Source organism: Schistocerca gregaria, chromosome 7 (assembly GCF_023897955.1).
Source record: "Schistocerca gregaria isolate iqSchGreg1 chromosome 7, iqSchGreg1.2, whole genome shotgun sequence".
In the NCBI taxonomy this organism is placed as follows: Eukaryota; Metazoa; Arthropoda; class Insecta; order Orthoptera; family Acrididae; genus Schistocerca; species Schistocerca gregaria.
Genome location: NC_064926.1, coordinates 215,421,016 through 215,438,453, shown reverse-complemented (window position 1 = coordinate 215,438,453; position 17,438 = coordinate 215,421,016). Strand labels below are relative to the sequence as shown.

Below are 17,438 nucleotides of genomic sequence, written 5' to 3'. Positions count from 1 at the left end.
CCAAAAGCAACAGTACCTCCATTATGACAGCTGCCACCCATTCCATATCAAACGGTCCCTTCCCTACAGCCTAGGCCTTCGTGGCAAACGAATCTGCTCCAGTCCTGAATCCCTGAACCATTTCACCAACAACCTAAAAACAGCTTTCGCATCCCGCAACTACCCTCCTGACCTGGTACAGAAGCAAATAACCAGAGCCACTTCCTCATCCCCTCAAACCCAGAACCTCTCACAGAAGAACCCTAAAAGTGCCCCACTTCTGACAGGATACTTCCCGGGACTGGATCAGACTCTGAATGTGGCTCTCCAGCAGGGATACGACTTCCTAAAATCCTGCCCCGAAATGAGATCCATCCTTCATGAAATCCTCCCCACTCCACCAAGAGTGTCTTTCTGCCGTCCACCTAACCTTCGTAACCTCTTGGTTCATCCCTATGAAATCCCCAAACCACCTTCCCTACCCTCTGGCTCCTACCCTTGTAACCGCCCCCGGTGTAATACCTGTCCCATGCACCCTCCCACCACCACCTACTCCAGTTCTGTAACCCAGAAAGTGTACACGATCAAAGGAAGAGCCAGGTGTGAAAGCACCCACGTGATTTACCAACTGACCTGCCTACACTGTGACGCTTTCTATGTGGGAATGACCAGCAACAAACTGTCCATTCGCATGAATGGACACAGGCAGACAGTGTTTGTTGGTAATGAGGATCACCCTGTGGCTAAACATGCCTTGGTGCACGGCCAGCACATCTTGGCACAGTGTTACACCGTCCGGGTTATCTGGATACTTCCCACCAACACCAACCTATCCGAACTCCGGAGATGGGAACTCGCCTTTCAGTATATCCTCTCTTCTCGATATCCGCCAGGCCTCAACCTCCGCTAATTTCAAGTTGCCGCCACTCAACCTCACCTGTCTTTCAATAACTTCTTTGCCTCTGTACTTCCGCCTCGACTGACATCTCTGCCCGAACTCTTTGCCTTTACAAATGTCTGCTTGTGTCTGTGCGCGCGAGTGTATACCTGTCCTTTTTTCCCCCCTAAGGGAAGTCTTTCCGCTCCCGGGATTGGAATGACTCCTTAGCCTCTCCCTTAAAACCCACATCCTTTCGTCTTTCCCTCTCCTTCCCTCTTTCCTGAAGAAGCAACCGTCGGTTGCGAAAGCTAGAAATTCTGTGTGTGTTTTTTTTTTTTTTTTTTTTTTTTTTTTTTTTTTTTTTTTTTTTTTTTAATTGTGCCTATCTACCGGTGCTTTCCTGCTTGGTAAGTCTTGGAAAAATAAAATAGAAAGAAACTTCCACATGGGAAAAATATATTAAAAACAAAGATTCCAAGACTTACCACGCGGGAAAGTGCCAGTAGAGAGGCACAATAAATAAAACACACACACACACACACACACACACACACACACACACACACACACACACACACACACACACCCATCCATACATACACAGACACAAGCAAACATATGTAAAGGCAGAGATATATATACACACACAAAGATGATGGGACTTACCAAACAAAAGCGCTGGCAGGTCGATAGACACACAAATATACACACAAAATTCTAGCTTTCGCAACCAACGGTTGCTTCTTCAGGAAAGAGGGAAGGAGAGGGAAAGACGTAAGGATGTGGGTTTTAAGGGAGAGGGTAAGGAGTCATTCCAATCCCGGGAGCGGAAAGACTTACCTTAAGGGGAAAAAAGGACAGGTGTACAGGGGCGGGCGCGCACGCACGCACGCACACACGCACACACATATCCATCCGCACATACACAGACACAAGCAGACATTTGTAAAGGCAAATAGTTCGGGCAGAGATGTCAGTCAAGGCGGAAGTACAGAGGCACTGCATATATACTCTTTAAAATGTATGCTACTTTCTCTTATTAGCTTGTGTCACTGAAGATATATGTCACTGAAATTTATTAAGAAATGTGGGGAAGCACCATTAAATTCCACTTAAACACCAAATAAAAGTTCAATGAAGACAGAAAAATTGAAGGAAAATATAAGGACAGTAATATGTACTATTTACTCCAATTGTATACAAAAATAACAAGAAAGATGTATAATTTTGTATATTATGACAGATAAATTGTATTTTAATAAAGAAGCAGCTCAAAATATACCAAAGATCTGGACCTTAACTCGAGCAATCTTCCCTTCATGATACGCACTTCTTTTAATAATTAGAAACAGAAATACAATTTAGGTTACACCACAGAAAGCACTTAAATTTACTGCCTAATGTAATAAATATTGATGAGGCTCTCAGGCATTATGTGGAAGGCTTTGCTAATGCTTTGTGATATTTCAAAGCAGCATCTACTTGTTGCCTTCAGATGATGGGTTTTTGGCGAAAACCTAGATAGGATGTTAATCATCATGGAGAAAGGAAAGTGAACATGTGACGCTTTAGTTTTTTCCTGGAGCTAATGATAATTTTTCTGTCATCCAAAAAGCTGGACTTATCTGCGCAACAACTGCAGTATTTTTGAAAGTCAGCGTCATCAGATGTGCCAATGACCAACTGCTTACGGGTGAGAGGCGGGCATTTATTTCCATGCTTGTCCTTCCTCACGGTTGGTCTGTGGCAGCTCCGTTATTCTGTCCATGATTTATCCCTGTGGGAACATTCAATGAGCAATATATGAATTGAATGTGGTCTACATTCAAAACCTATTCATTCTTGTTGCAGGGTAATGCATCGAAACTTATAATTAATCCAAGTGGCCTGGGGGACAGCACTGCATCCTTCCTCCACATCATACAGATCAGAGATACATCATTTTTCTTCAAAAAAGACTAGTGGAGTTCTTGGAAGATACAACACTGAATATTCATAAAGAAATGTGTGCATTTTCTGCAGTCCTTCAGCAATGGTAATCTCGAGGCAATGTTTGGGGAAAGATGGCTATGTAAAAATGGACCACAAGCTTCATCACCAAGATCCCAATATTTGGCCTCCTTAGATATTTTCTTGTGGAGCATGAAGAACCTTGTTTATTAGAAACCTGCAAATCTGGTTTCAAAAAATGGGATGGCGAGAGATGATTCTCCTTGTACCAGATATTTGTGATGAATTGTATTACAACTTTCTGAACAATTAAAACTTATGTAACAACACAGTGATTATCATATTATGCAGTTCTTATTGTCCTATGTGATGTAATCTGCACAATAATCTCAGTTTTGGTGCAGACAACAACAGACTAAGACCACTGTGTTTGTCTTCCTGCATTAACAAGAGTAATGTAATAGAGCGAAGTTGAGCTATTGTAGTATGCAATACATTTGTTTAGTAAATCATCTAATCCCACTCAATTCAATTTTGTATATAATTATGTGGTTATTCTTTCACGTTTCAATCTGCATTTATTATTCTTAATGATGTTAAGAACTATATAATGAATCATTTTAATAGTATCTACAACGAATCTCTATAAAATGAAGTGTAAAATATTTGTAATGTAACCGTATGTCACATTTATCATCTACGATACAAACTGAAACAAAGTTTTTTCTATAAATAATATGAATTGTCATAAGAAACACTACAACAGGAGGGAACTGAAATTATAATTTAGTCACATTTAAAACTAACATTTTGTAGCACTCACTGTTTAAAATAACTTTTGATTTAAAGGAATGCAAATTTATTAAATTTTACTACAATATTTTGTCACATATGTCATGGTCTGATAAGATAACATGGTAACGACTATTTGTAAACATAACTACATGAAAATGTTATTGTCGATAATACATATAGGAGGACCATTCAGAAAGTAGGGAACATTTCCGTCTGATGCCGCTAGACGTGTGCCGATCACGTATATTTTGATAAGTGCATACTCGGCAGCTCAGTCGGCATCCACCCTTAACAGTGGGAACATCTCTGTGTGTCTGGTTTTATCGATATTCGAATTTGAAACGTGCGCTGCAATCGAAAATCCCGCCAGTTGTGAGGTGCGGTCTGTGATACGGTTTTTGTTGCCAAAAACCCTTAAACCTATAGAAATTTATCGTGAACTATGCAAAGTGTATGGAAACATTGTAATGAGTGAATGTTCCATCCAGAAATGGTGCATTCAGTTTTAAAAAGGCCAAACCAACGTCCACGATGAAGAGAAGAATGGATGCCCGAGCACTGTGACTGACAATCTTGTTGCTGAAGTTGATGAAATGATTCGTGACCACGGTCGCTACACAATAATGGAGCTTTTGCTTTCTTTTGCACGAGTTTCACGGACTCTGTTGTTTGAAATTATCACTTAATAGCTAGCCTACCACAAATTTTGTGCACAAAGGGTGCCCAAATTGCTTATAGAACACCATAAATGGGGGCAACGTTGACATTTATAGAGGCCTACCACAAACATGGTGATTCATTACTGGACTGAATCGTAACTGGTGATGAGACTTCGGTGAAACATGTCAATTGCAAGACACAATTACAGTCCATGGAGTGGGGGCACACACAGTCCCTCCAAAAACCACGAAAATGTTTGCAAATATTGTCAGCAAGGAAGTTGATGGTAACAGTGTTTTGAGATAAGCTAGGTGTGCTGCTTATTGATTTTCTCGAGTGTGGAGCATCCATAAATTCTGCCCGGTACTGTCAAAGTTTGCACAGCCTTAGAAGAGCAGCTCGAAACAAACAATGAGGAAAATTGATGTCCAAAATTTTGTTTCTGCACGACAATGCTCGACTTCACATGGTAAACTGCACTAAAGAGCTCCTTAATTCATTCAAATGGGAAATTTTCCCTCATCCACCCTACAGCCCCAATCTTGCACCAAGTGACTTCCACTTGTTTCCCAAGATGAAGAACTGGCTTGTAACACAGCACTTTGATGATGAACTCCAGACCAACGTGACTCACTGGCTGAAGTCTCAGGCGGCAGAATTTTATGATGAAGATCTTTCAAAGCTTGTCCACTGGTATGATAACTGCCTCAGTGTGTTTGGTGACTATGTGGAAAAGTAGTATGTCAGTCGCTCTTTCAGATGTATTTCTTGTACATAGTTTTTTTTTTTTTTTTTTTTTTTTTTTTTTTTTTTTTTTTTTTTTATGCTAACACGTGACCTACTTTCTGAATAGCCCTCATACTCATGCTCACTGTTTGGTGGTTGTGTCTGCCAAACAGTGCAGTACATTTTGCTCGCCAAACTAGTATGCTGTGAAAGCAGTCAGTCATGTGGAGTTGTAAAAGTTTGGAGAATGCTGTGAAAGTAAAACCATTATTCTCTAGTAATAATAATACTTCCAGAAGTTATTCTGTGAATAAATCAGAGAAGTAACCAAAATATGGAGCCTGAATGCTTATTATGAGAAGAAGTCAGTAACTCTAAACTATAAAATTTAGGTGTCAGTGTACCTCCAACAACAAATATAGCACTACCTGTTCTACAACATTTATATTGAAAATAAGGTTTATTTACTACTAGGAGCCGTTGCAATTAAAAAACTTGAAATTTTGAATATTATTAGCATTTTTTAATGACAATATAATTAGAGTAGGGTTGTTACAATTATACAAGAAATGTAGATAAAAACAAGATAGTTAAGGGACATGGGTCAAATATGGTTTGGTTTGTGTGATTGAAGGGACCAGACTGCTAAGGCCATCAGTAGCGGTTGAATATTTTGTCCTTGTAACATTATACTGTTAAATGTACATCTTCTCCTACACAAGCATAAAATATAATTATAGAAAACCCACAACTTTAACAAGTACAGACCTCCAAAATAGCGTCGAGAAAAAAAGAGAGAGAGAGAGAGAGAGAGAGAGAGAGAGAGAGAGAGAGAGAGTAGACATTCTCATGATTCAAGCAATATAGAGCACATACCTGAAGCAAATGCACAATATGAACTAGTGGAAGGTAGTGTGTACGAGTGGCAGTCAGAATTAGAGGCTGTAAGAGAGGTAGGCAGCTTGGAACAGACTTCAACAGTGGTGCTAGTTGTTCCACTACCCATGTTATTGCCTCACTTGTACAAAGAGGCACCTGGTCGACCATAAATGACAGAACCTATAAATAATGTAAATAAAATAGAAAGAAACATTCCACATGGGAAAAATATATTAAAAACAAAGATTCCAAGGTTCTTTTCCGCTTGGTAAGTCTTGGAATCATTGTTTCTAATATAGAACCTATAAATAAATATACAAAGATTATTGTTATGACTACTTTATGAAACTCTTCAACAGTACTTTATATAAGAGCTTCAATTTTCACCTTAAAAACTTTCGACAAACTTTAAAAAAATATTCAAAATGAAAGTAGGAACGTAATATTTACAGTGCTTGTGACAGAGAACAAATGCCCTCTTACTCCCCACTGCAGCAGGATGAACACAAACAAGATCGAAAAACACAAACTCTGAAATATGATTAATCTCCGGCTTTTGTGATATTTTCAAAATGCTTTCATAGGGAGAAAGAAAAAAATATATTCAAACAAGAAATGGATGCAGCAATACACTGTAGTGACAAAATTCATGGAATACCTCCCTACATCATGTTGGAAATCCTTTCGAACAGTGTTGTGCAGCAATTCAACATGGCATTGACGCAACAAGTCGTTGAAAATTCCCTGCAGAAATACTACGCCAAGCTGCCCCTACAGCCATCCATAATACTGAAAGTGTTGCTGGTGCATGAACTGACCTCTCAATTGTGTCCCATAAATGTTCAATGGGATTGATGTCATGTGATCTGATCGGCCAAATCATTTGCTCAAATTGACCAGAATGTTGTTAAAACCAATCACAAACAACTGTGGTCCAGTGACATGGCACATTCTCACCTATAAAAATGAAGTCCATGAATGGTTGCAAATAGTCTGCAAGTAGCCGAACACACCCATTTCCAGTCAATGATTGGTTCAGTTGGAACAGAGGACCCAGTCCATTCCATATAAACACGGCCCACACCATTATGGAGCCATCAACAGCTCCCACAGTGCCTTGTTGCCAACTTGGGTACATGGCTTCATGTGGTCTGTGCCACACTCTAACTGTACCATCAGCTCTTACCAATTGAAATGGAACTCATGTGGCCAGGCCACAGTTTTCCAGTCACCTAGGGTCCAAGTCAAATTGTTATGAGCTGAGGAAAGGTGCTGCAGGTGACGTTGTGCTGTTAGCAAAGGCACTTTTGTTGTTTGTTTGCTGTCATAGCCCATTAACACAAAATTTCGCTGCACTGTCCTAACGGATACATTCATCGTACATCCCACTTTGATTTCTGCAGTTATTACAAGCAGTGTTGCTTGTCTACTAGCACTGACAACTCTATGCAAATGCTGCTGCTCTTGGTCGATAAGTAATGGTCGTTGACCACTATGTTGTCCATGGTGAGAGGTAATGCCTAAAATTTGATATTCTCGGAGCACACTCTTGACACTGTGAATCTTGGATATTGAATTCTCTAACAATTTCCAAAATGGAATCTCCCATGCCTCTAGCTGCAAATACCATTCTGCATGATCACATCCGAAACTTTTTCACGTAAATCACCTGACTATAAATGACAGCTCCTCCAATGCATTGTCCTTTTACACCTTGTGTACATAATACTACTGCCATGTCTATAAATGCATATTGCTACCCCATGACTTGTCATCTCAGTGTAAGTATCTACAGCTGCAGAAGAAAGAAAATCTTGTTTGAAATATTGATTTAGAAGAAACTATACAGCAGAAATGGTTTGGAAGTAACAACGGAGAAATAGCACAGTCTGAAATTCCAGAAAGTCACCAATAAAGAACTGCTGGTAGTAAAGAAATCATAAATTGAAGGAAGGGCACAAACAGAAGTGAGAGATACAGCAAGGTAAAAATAAGGCTGATGGTCAAATGGAAAAAAGAAAAAGAAAATCTAAATTAGATGAAATACAATAATAAAAAGAACTTTTAGGAAGATGGTGCACGGAGAAAGCAAGGAAAAAGGAAAGTGAGGTTAGCAAAGAATATGACCTGGGAGATAGCATAATCAAACTACACAAAGTAGACTCAATTCTAATATCTGGACACTGGTAACATTGGTGCTGAATGGAGGGATCCATTCAATACAAGTGCTAAGGTCTCTAATGTCACATTCCACAGCATGCTTAGCGAAAAGATACTGGGTGTCGCATGTGAAGACAGTTTGCCTGAGGCAATTTTTGGTAACCAGGTAGTGGCTGGCCAATATACAATGCAGGACAAAAATTACTGGTTGGCTGAATAATTAAATGGGTGCTCTTAACTGTCTTTTCTGCAATTATGTATAACTTGATAGTGTTATATTAAAAACAAAGATTCCAAGACTTACCAAGCGGGAAAGCGCCGGCAGACAGGCACATGAACAAAACACACAAACACACACACAGAATTACTAGCTTTCGCAACCGATGGTTGCTTCTTCAGGGAGGAGAGGGAAAGACGAAAGGATGTGGGTTTTAAGGGAGAGGGTAAGGAGTCATTCCAATCCCGGGAGCGGAAAGACTTCCCTTAGGGGAAAAAAAGGACAGGTGTACACTGCACATTGACAGGACAAATAAGACAGCTCTTACATTGCAGGCAAACAATGGCATTCATTAAATGCAGTCTGATCAAATAATAATTTTATGTAAACAGATTTTGGTAAAAAACGAAATTAGTTTAGACTCGACAGAATATGTACCATGTGTATTATTAATTACAAGTTGAGGCTGGATGCTTGATATCAATCTTCTTCTGCTGCTTATCCATTAATGAATGTTGATGACCACATGTTGCATCTTTCTTCCGTGAACTGCAGTATGTAATAGCTGGTCCACACTTCATAGTCCTGTCCACTACTTTATACTGTCCAACCAAAATGTTGTTCTCCGCCCTTGTCTTCTTTTTTGTTCAATCTTTCCTTCTGTTATTAGCTGCAGAAGCATATATTTGGTGTTCCATACTATATGTCCTAGACATGCAGTTTTTCTTATTTCAAGCACTGTCAACATTTCTCACTTCTTGTTCATTTGTTTCAGTACTTCATTGCTGGTTATTCTTGCAGTCCATGCTATTTTAAGTATTCTGCAAATAAATCCACATTTCAAAGGCCTCTCACTTCTTTGTTGTTGTCATATGTCATGTTGTGATATCAATGTTTAAGCCCAAATGGTTTCTTTTTGTGGGAAATGCATTTCTTATTCACCCACCTGAGCGCATCAGAGGGCAAATCAAAGTTTCCGCTTGGCTGTTTTCTCTCCATGGCTTACAAGCTCTACAGAAGTTCCTTTGTGATGATTTAAGGCAAGCAACTCTTGGATAATGTATTTGTTAACAGTGGGTTGTAACAGCCAATGTCATAGCAAGTTACTGACACGAGTCTTGCAAACTTGCAAGAGTGCACAGTTTATTACACCTGTTATTACAGAAGTCATCTGGGTCACCTCCACTAATATAAACATGTGCAGGAGGTTTTGCTTGTTTCCATATGCATGGTGTTTCAGAATGACATTAAAAAATTTGGGGTCAGAGTCCTTACACCAAACCAAGAAAGAAATGTCCAGTAAACATGGACCTAAAATGCAAACCTTAAGAGCTATGATCACTTGTTCATCTTCAATACTGTACCACAGTTCTTTTACTGCAAGCTCTTTGATTTCCATATTTTGGGAGGAGGTAGTATGGACCAAAACAAAAAAAGTCCAGTGAACATGAGGCCTAAAACGCATACCTTGAGAGTTACAAGCACTTTTCATCTTCGTTTCAGCGAAACACGTCTCTTCTACTGCACAAGTGCTCATAGCTCTTAAGGTATGCATTTTAGAACACATGTTTACTGGACTTTTTTCTTGTTTTTAAAATAGCATTTTGCAACCCCTTGTATACACATTGTCACTGAAGTTTCAGTGCACCATATTAACACAGAACACAACTTCAATGTAATGCTGTGTAGCACATAGATGCTCACTGCTTGATTTTATTCTCAACAGCATCTTTATGTTTAGTAAAACAGGAACTATGTTGACTACAAATAAACATGAGAAAAATCAGTCTCTTACAAGCACCTGATTGATGGGTGGCACATACTGCCCTCACTATGGCAGTGTTGTATGGTAAGTTAACTTAGAGTTGCAAATGACACCAATGACTGCTTATCAGCTGCACACTGCACTGGTGCCTGTCCATTTCAGAGCATTGGAAGATGGAGTTGCAGTAGGTAAGGTACAGATCTCATCAGGACTGGAAAGGAAGGTTGATGGAGCAGATTAGTACGAGTATAGGTGGGGGCAGGACTATGCATAGTCAAATCCTATTTTTAGAGTAGATTACAGCAACAGGTTCCCCTACCTGAAAAATGTCTCCACCAGTTTAGAGATTTCTGTGACAGTTACACTGAAGATAGCTTGTATCACACTGTAGGACACAAACGCCAATAATAGGAAATAAAAGGTAAAAGGCCATACACCACAGAAACACATACAGAATTATCATCTTTCTTCAAATATAGTCTGTTGCAAATTAATTTTGAAAAACACAGTAGTACACATTACAGAGGACTGGTGTAGAGACACTGAAATGTAGCACATAGTTCTATCACCACATGAAAGGGCAAGCTGTTACTGTAGAACTACCATAAATAGCATGGGTTCGTGCATTTAAACCTGAAATGGGACACATTTGAAAGATAGTCAAAATCTGATCAAATTTATAGTGTTGTGGATGTCAGGATGCAGGTGATAGTGTGCTGCACTGTGGCAAGGGACAGTTTATCACATGACACTATAACAAATAGTGCCATTCAGTTGTGTCTTTTTAGCATACACTGAGTTGCACACAGAACATTTAGTGTCGATTTTCACATTAGTTTATATATGGAGAACATATTTAACCACTCAAGGATTTACTTCTTGATGGCATAAAGCAAACATTCTAAGTATTATCTTCAAAAGAGTCAGCATCAGTTTTTTGAAAATATAAATTTTTCTCAGGAGCATCCCCCCCCCCCCCCCCCCCAATGAACCATGGACTTTGCCGTTGGTGGGGAGGCTTGCGTGCCTCAGCGAAACAGATAGCCGTACCGTAGATGCAACCACAACGGAGGGGTATCTGTTAAGAGGCCAGACAAATGTGTGGTTCCTGAAGAGGGGCAGCAACCTTTTCAGTAGTTGCAGGGGCAACAGTCTGGGTGATTGACTTACCTGGCCTTGTAACATTAACCAAAACGGCCTTGCTGTGCTGGTACTGCGAATGGCTGAAAGCAAGGAGGAACTACAGCCATAATTTTTCTCGAGGACATGCAGCTTTACTGTATGGTTAAATGATGATGGTGTCCTCTTGGGAAAATATTCTGGAGGTTAAATAGTTCCCCATTCGGATCTCTGGGCGGGGACTACACAAGAGGACATTGTTATCAGGAGAAACAAAACTGGCATTGTGCATATCAGAGCATGGGCTGTCAGATCCCTTAATCGGGCAGGTAGGTCAGAAAATTTTAAAAAGGAAATGGATAGGTTGAAGTTAGATGTAGTGGGAACTAGTGAAGCTTGGTGACTGGAGGAACAAGACTTCTGGTCAGGTGAATACAGGGTTATACATACAAAGTCAAATAGGGGTAATGCAGGTGTAGGTTTAATAACGAATAAAAAAAATATAGGAGCAAGGATAAGCTACTATGAACAGCATAGAGAACACATCATTGTAGCTAAGATAGATACAAAGCCCACGCCTACCACAGTAGTACAAGTACATATGACAACTAGCTCCACAGGTGACGAAGAGATCGAAGAAATGTATGAGGATATAAAAGAAATTATTCAGGTAGTGAAGGGAGATGAAAATTTAACAGTCATGGGGGACTGGAATTTAATAGTAGGAAAAGGAAGAGAAGAAACAGTAGTAAGTAAATGTGGAATGGGGGTAATGAATGAAAGAGGAAGCCGCCTGGTAGAATTCTGCATAGAGCATAACTTAATCATTGCTAACACTTGGTTTAAGAATCATGATAGAAGGTTGTATACGTGGAAGAGGCCTGGAGGTTTCGGATAGATTATATAATGGTAAGACAGAGATTTAGGAACCATGTTTTAAATTGTAAGAAATTTCCAGGGGCAGATGTGGGCTCTGACCACAATCTATTGGTTATGAACTGTAGATTAAAACTGAAGAAACTGCAAAAACGTGGTAATTTAAGGAGATGGGCCCGGATAAACGTAAAGAACCAGAAATTGTAGAGAGCTTCAGGGAGAGCATTAGGAAATGATTGATAAGAATGGGGGAAAGAAATACAGTAGAAGGAGACTGGGCAACTTTGAGGGATGAAGTAGTGAAGGCAGCAGAGGATCAAGTAGGCAAAAAGACGAGGGCTGGTAGAAATCCTTGGGTAACAGAAGAGATATTGAATTTCATTGATGAAAGGAGAAAATATAAAAATGCAGTAAATGAATCAGGCAAAAAGGAATACAGACGTCTCAAAAATGAGATCAACAGGAAGTGCAAAATGGCTAAGCAGGGATGGTTATAGGATAAATGTAAGGATGTGGAGGCATATATCGCTACAGCTAAGATAGATACTGCATACAGGAAAATTAAAGAGACGTTCGGAGAAAAGACAACCACTCGTACGAATATCAAGAGCTCAGATGGAAAACCAGTACTTAAGCAAAGAAGGAAAAAGAGAAAGATGGAAGGAGTATATAGAGGGACTATACAAGAGTGATGTAATTGCGGGCAATATTGTGGAGATGGATGAGGACGTAGATGAAGATGAAATGGAAGATATGATACTGCGTGAAGAGTTTGACAGAGCACTGAAAGACTTAAGTTGAAACAAGGCCCCGGGAGTGGACAATATTCCATCAGAACTACTGATAGCCTTGGGAGAGCCAACCATGACAGCTTCCCTCTGACAACCATGCCTCCATCCTTGCTACCTTCCCTGTTTTCCTTTCCCTGTTGCTTCATAACCTGGGTTTTGAGTAACTAAATCCACTTTCCCTTCTTCCCTTTCTTTCCCCTCTCTCCTCCCTGATGAAGGAACATTTATTCCGAAAGCTAGGAACTTAAATTTTCGGTTGTTTTTTGTGTTTCTATCGGCTGTACTGAGCTGAGGTAAGTACTGGCCAGCCCCTCTATCTCTTTGTTAGTAATTGTTTCACAACCATGATAAAACTCTACCATCTGGTGAGCAAGATGTACAAGACAGTCGAAATTCCCTCAGATTTCAAGAAGAATATTTTCATGTAGAGGAAGGTGTAATTAGATGAATGACGAACACCAACTTCACTTAATGAAGGTTTATGCAGCACCTGCACATACATGAGTGCAGAGTGGTCTGCTTCCGGCCACAACACATACGGTACATATACAACTACAGAACATTCCAGTACAATGATTCTTGCCATTTGTGGATACTTCTAGAATGTACTCAAACCAAATATAGAATTTAAAATGTTTCAGTTCAGGTGAGTTTTAAACTCATGACCATCCATGCAACAATCGAGTATCATAACCACTACATTATGGTGACTGCGCTACTCGGCTTCTTCTGCGACATTGCTCCCTCCTCAAGAGGACAGCATCTCGGTATTATGTCCTCCTAGTCCGTGAACAAGTCATCGGTAATGCATACTCCAACTCCCAATGACTGATGTTTGCCCTGGCAGTGATCTTCTTAGAACGTCTTGCCGCTACATTCTTCGGTACCTTTCACTTATTCCCTGTTGCGGGAGCTTCAAATTTACCCTGGGTTGCAGGATCCTTATAGGGCTTCATTTGAAGGATGTGGCCCGTATCTCTGATGTTTCATCATCCTGTGTCAGGGTCGAAATCTTCAACTTCATAAGTAACATTAGACAACTGTCTTACAACCTTATAAGGTCCAAAGTACTGCCTGAGGAGCTTCTCAGAGAGACCAACCTTCAAAACATGAGTGAAGATCCAAACGAGGTCACCAAGCTGGTAGACAACAGGGTGGTGGCTCACGTCATACCTTCGGCGATCGTTTTCTTGAGCCTGCAGTGTGCAGAGTCAACCTAACTGCAAAGCTTCCTCAGCTCTGGTTAACACATGGCCAGCCAAGCTTCCTCAGCTGTGGTAAACACCTGGCTGATGTAGTCGTCGCCCACATCATCAGGATGTAATGGAAACACAATGTGCATTGTCGTCGTTGCCTCATGCCCATGCACCAGGAAAAATGGTGTAAATTCTGTGGTGTCTTCTTTGGCCATGTTGTAGGCAAACGTCTCGAAAGGTAGCACGTCATCCCAGTTGCTCTGCTCAACACTGATTGCATGTCGACCAAGGTCTTATTAAGGCGTTCCGTAAGCCCATTAGTTTGTGGATGGTAGGCAGTCTACATGTGATGAGTAATGTTGCACTGATGCTTTATCTCTGTCACAAGATTCGATTGAAAAACTTTCCCTTGATCCGTAATTAATGACCTTGGGCCACCGTGTTTTAATACAATGTCTTCTACATTGAATTTGGCTACCTCAAATGCTTCAGCTGTTTTCACAGCTTTTGTAATGGCATACGATGTCAGATAATCAGTGCAAACAATAATCCATCTATTGCCACTAGCCACATTGGAAATCATCCAACGAGATCAATCCCAACAAGCTGGAAAGGCGTTTCGGCTGGTGGTATTGGTATGAGTCGGCCAGGTGGTTTCTGAGGACCTGCCTTTCTCCTCTGGCACTCTTGATAGTGCGACACATAGTGACGGACACTCCTAAATAAACTAGGCCAGATAAATCTCTTGTGGATCCTATCGTATGTCTTAATAAATCCTAAATGTCCGGCGTCAGGTGTGTCATGGAATTTCTGTAGAACATCTAAGCACATGTGTTTAGGAATCACTGGTAGCCACCTCTTTCCAAAAAGATCATAGTTTTTCTTGCAAAGTAATCTATTGACTACCTTAAATTGGCCTTTCACATCCTCCGGCCGATTTAAGGCAAGCATAATCTGAGATAATTTGCCGTCCTCCTTCTGCTCCGCAAAGAGAGCCTGAAGTGCAGTGAGACAGTCACTATCTTCATCAAAGTCTTGATGGTCTTGCACAGGGTTTCTTGAGAGACAGTCGGCATTTTGGCATTTTCTTCAACTTTTGTACACTATGGTAATCTCATAATCTTGAAGGCGCAGTGCCTACTTGGCGTGTCAGCCTATTGGATCCTTAAGACCTGTCAATAAGCAAAGTGAATGATGGTCTGTAACAACTGAGAATGGCATTCCATAGAGATACTGTCGAAATTTGCACATAGCCCAGATCACAGCAAGACATTCTCTTTCTGTAGTTAAGTAGTATCTCTCATCTTTTGTAAATGTCCCACAAGCTATAGGCTATAACCCTCTCTTTTCCATCCAAAATCTGCACCAGAACAGCACCGATCCCATATATACTGGCATCTGTGTGTAGTTCTGTAGGTGCTCTCTCATCATACAGACCAAGTACAGGATCAGTCACCACAGCTTTTTGCAGCACACTTAAAGAATCTTGTTGAGCATCACACCAGATAAATTTAGCATCGGCTTTTAACAACTATTGGAGTGGCCTGGCTTTGATACAAAAGTCTTTGATAAAATGATGGTAATAAGAACATAAGCGGAGGAAGCTTCTCACATATCTAATACTTTTAGGAGGAAATTCCGTTATAGCTCTCACCTTTTCTGGATCTGGGTGCACAGCTTCGTTTGACAAACAGTGCATAGATATTTTGATTTCTTTTGCTCCAAAGAGGCACTTTCTTTGATTAAGTTTCAGTCCGGCTTGTTGGAGACACTTCAGAATGGCCCTCAGTCTTTTTATGTGTTCATCAAATGTCTCTGAGAACACTATAATGTTATCTAAATACCAACGACACATCGTCCACTTCAGGTGCCTTAGAAGATTATCCATCATTCAAAAATTGCTGGTGCATTACACAAACAAAATGTCATTACCTTAAACTCATACAGGCCCTCAGGGGTAATGAATGTAGTTTTCTCAAGATCAGCCTTACCTACTTCGATTTGCCAGTATACTGAGTACATGTTCATGGTTGAGAAAAACTTAGCCTCCTTCAGTCAACCTTGTGTATCGCCAATTCATGGAAGAGGGTAAACATGCTGTTAAGCCATCTTATTAAGCTTCCTACAATCAACACAAGAGCGCCAACTGCCATCCTTCTTCCTGACGAGAAGCACAGGTGATGACCATGGGCTTTGTGAAGGCTGAATGATGTCATTCTTCATCATTTTCTATACCTCGTCATGAATTATTCGATGTTCCGCTGCCGACACACAGTATGCTCTCTGACTTATTGGTTGATGGTCTCCAGTGCTAACCCGGTGCTTCACTGACAACTTGTCTAATTTGCTCTTCACCTGTGGATTGAAGCATTCAAAGAACTCTTGAAGAATGGCAAGTAGCTGCTTCTGTTTTTTTAAGTGAGGTCTGGCGATAGTCGAGCTAGAAGATCTTGTCTCATAGTGGTAGCACTAATTTCGGCCACAGACTCAGCATGGGAGGTTTCTATGACACTCAGCTGTTCTGCAATTAACGGCTCAGCATTTGCTATGCACATGCATATTGGAAGAATTTGCAGTTCTCGGCGACACTTAACTATCCACAACTCGCCGAATCCATTGTTAAATGAGATGGCAGAGGCTGGGATGAGCAAGTTATTCTTCAGTGGTATGCTTCTCTTACATTCCACTACAAGACCCATGGGTTGATGCATGGCATGACACATGACAGCTACCTTTCTAGCTCTTACTGCAGGAATAATCACTTCATCCAGCACACACAGTCTCCACACACTCGGATGCTCATCTTCCTGTCCACAGTATCTCATCTCGTCTAGCATAATCTTCGACCGACCACAATCTATAATTGCCTGAGAAGCTTTCAAAAAGTCCCATCCGAGAATGACGTCATGACTACGCTCTTGTAAGACAAGGAATTCTAAGGGCTGTTTATGGCCATTTATATCCACATGAACGGTACATCTTCCTTTAGGTTTTACATATTTCCCATTAGCCACCTTCAGCAGAGATGTATTGTTGTCAACAAATACGGTATTCTGCAACTGGCGACCATACTTCTCCGAAATGACTGAATATGATCCTCCAGAGTCCACAAGAGCTTGGGCTGGTCAGCCATCCATGAGGACACTGAAGTAATTTCCTATCATTTTTGTAGTGATCGATGGCAGAGGATTTTTCTCTTCGGCGGCCTCATCTCCAAGGAAGGTCGTACCCTTTAGTTTTCCGGGTTGCGGCATCTAAGTGACTGGCTGGAGCTTCTAAATGGCGATGGAGACCTTGATCGGCATGTTGGGGAGCGTCCTCTCCAGTGGCTAGGTTGTGGGGACGGTAACCTACAACATCCTGCACCCACGTCATCTTGTTCATCTTAGTTGTCCTGGAGTTGGCGTCAGCTAAGATCGGGCTGACGTCTTCTGGCACGGACATC

At 40.8% G+C, this 17,438-nt stretch overlaps 1 protein-coding gene across 6 annotated transcripts in view; it reads right to left on the bottom strand.

Annotated features, from left to right (window-relative positions):
- Positions 1 to 17,438, bottom strand: part of LOC126281323 (AP-5 complex subunit beta-1-like) — a 137,120-nt gene that overhangs the window by 78,550 nt on the left and 41,132 nt on the right. For 4 of the 6 annotated variants that reach the window (XR_007551250.1, XM_049980174.1, XM_049980177.1 and 1 more), the window contains exon 7: positions 5,867 to 6,049. The exons of the other annotated variants lie outside the window; for them this stretch is intronic. Coding sequence is in view for 3 of the 4 variants with exons in the window: in XM_049980174.1 (XP_049836131.1) it covers positions 5,867 to 6,049 (183 nt within the window). In the remaining variant the exon portion in view is untranslated. The remainder of the gene's footprint in view (positions 1 to 5,866; positions 6,050 to 17,438) is intronic. 6 annotated transcript variants of the gene reach the window in all.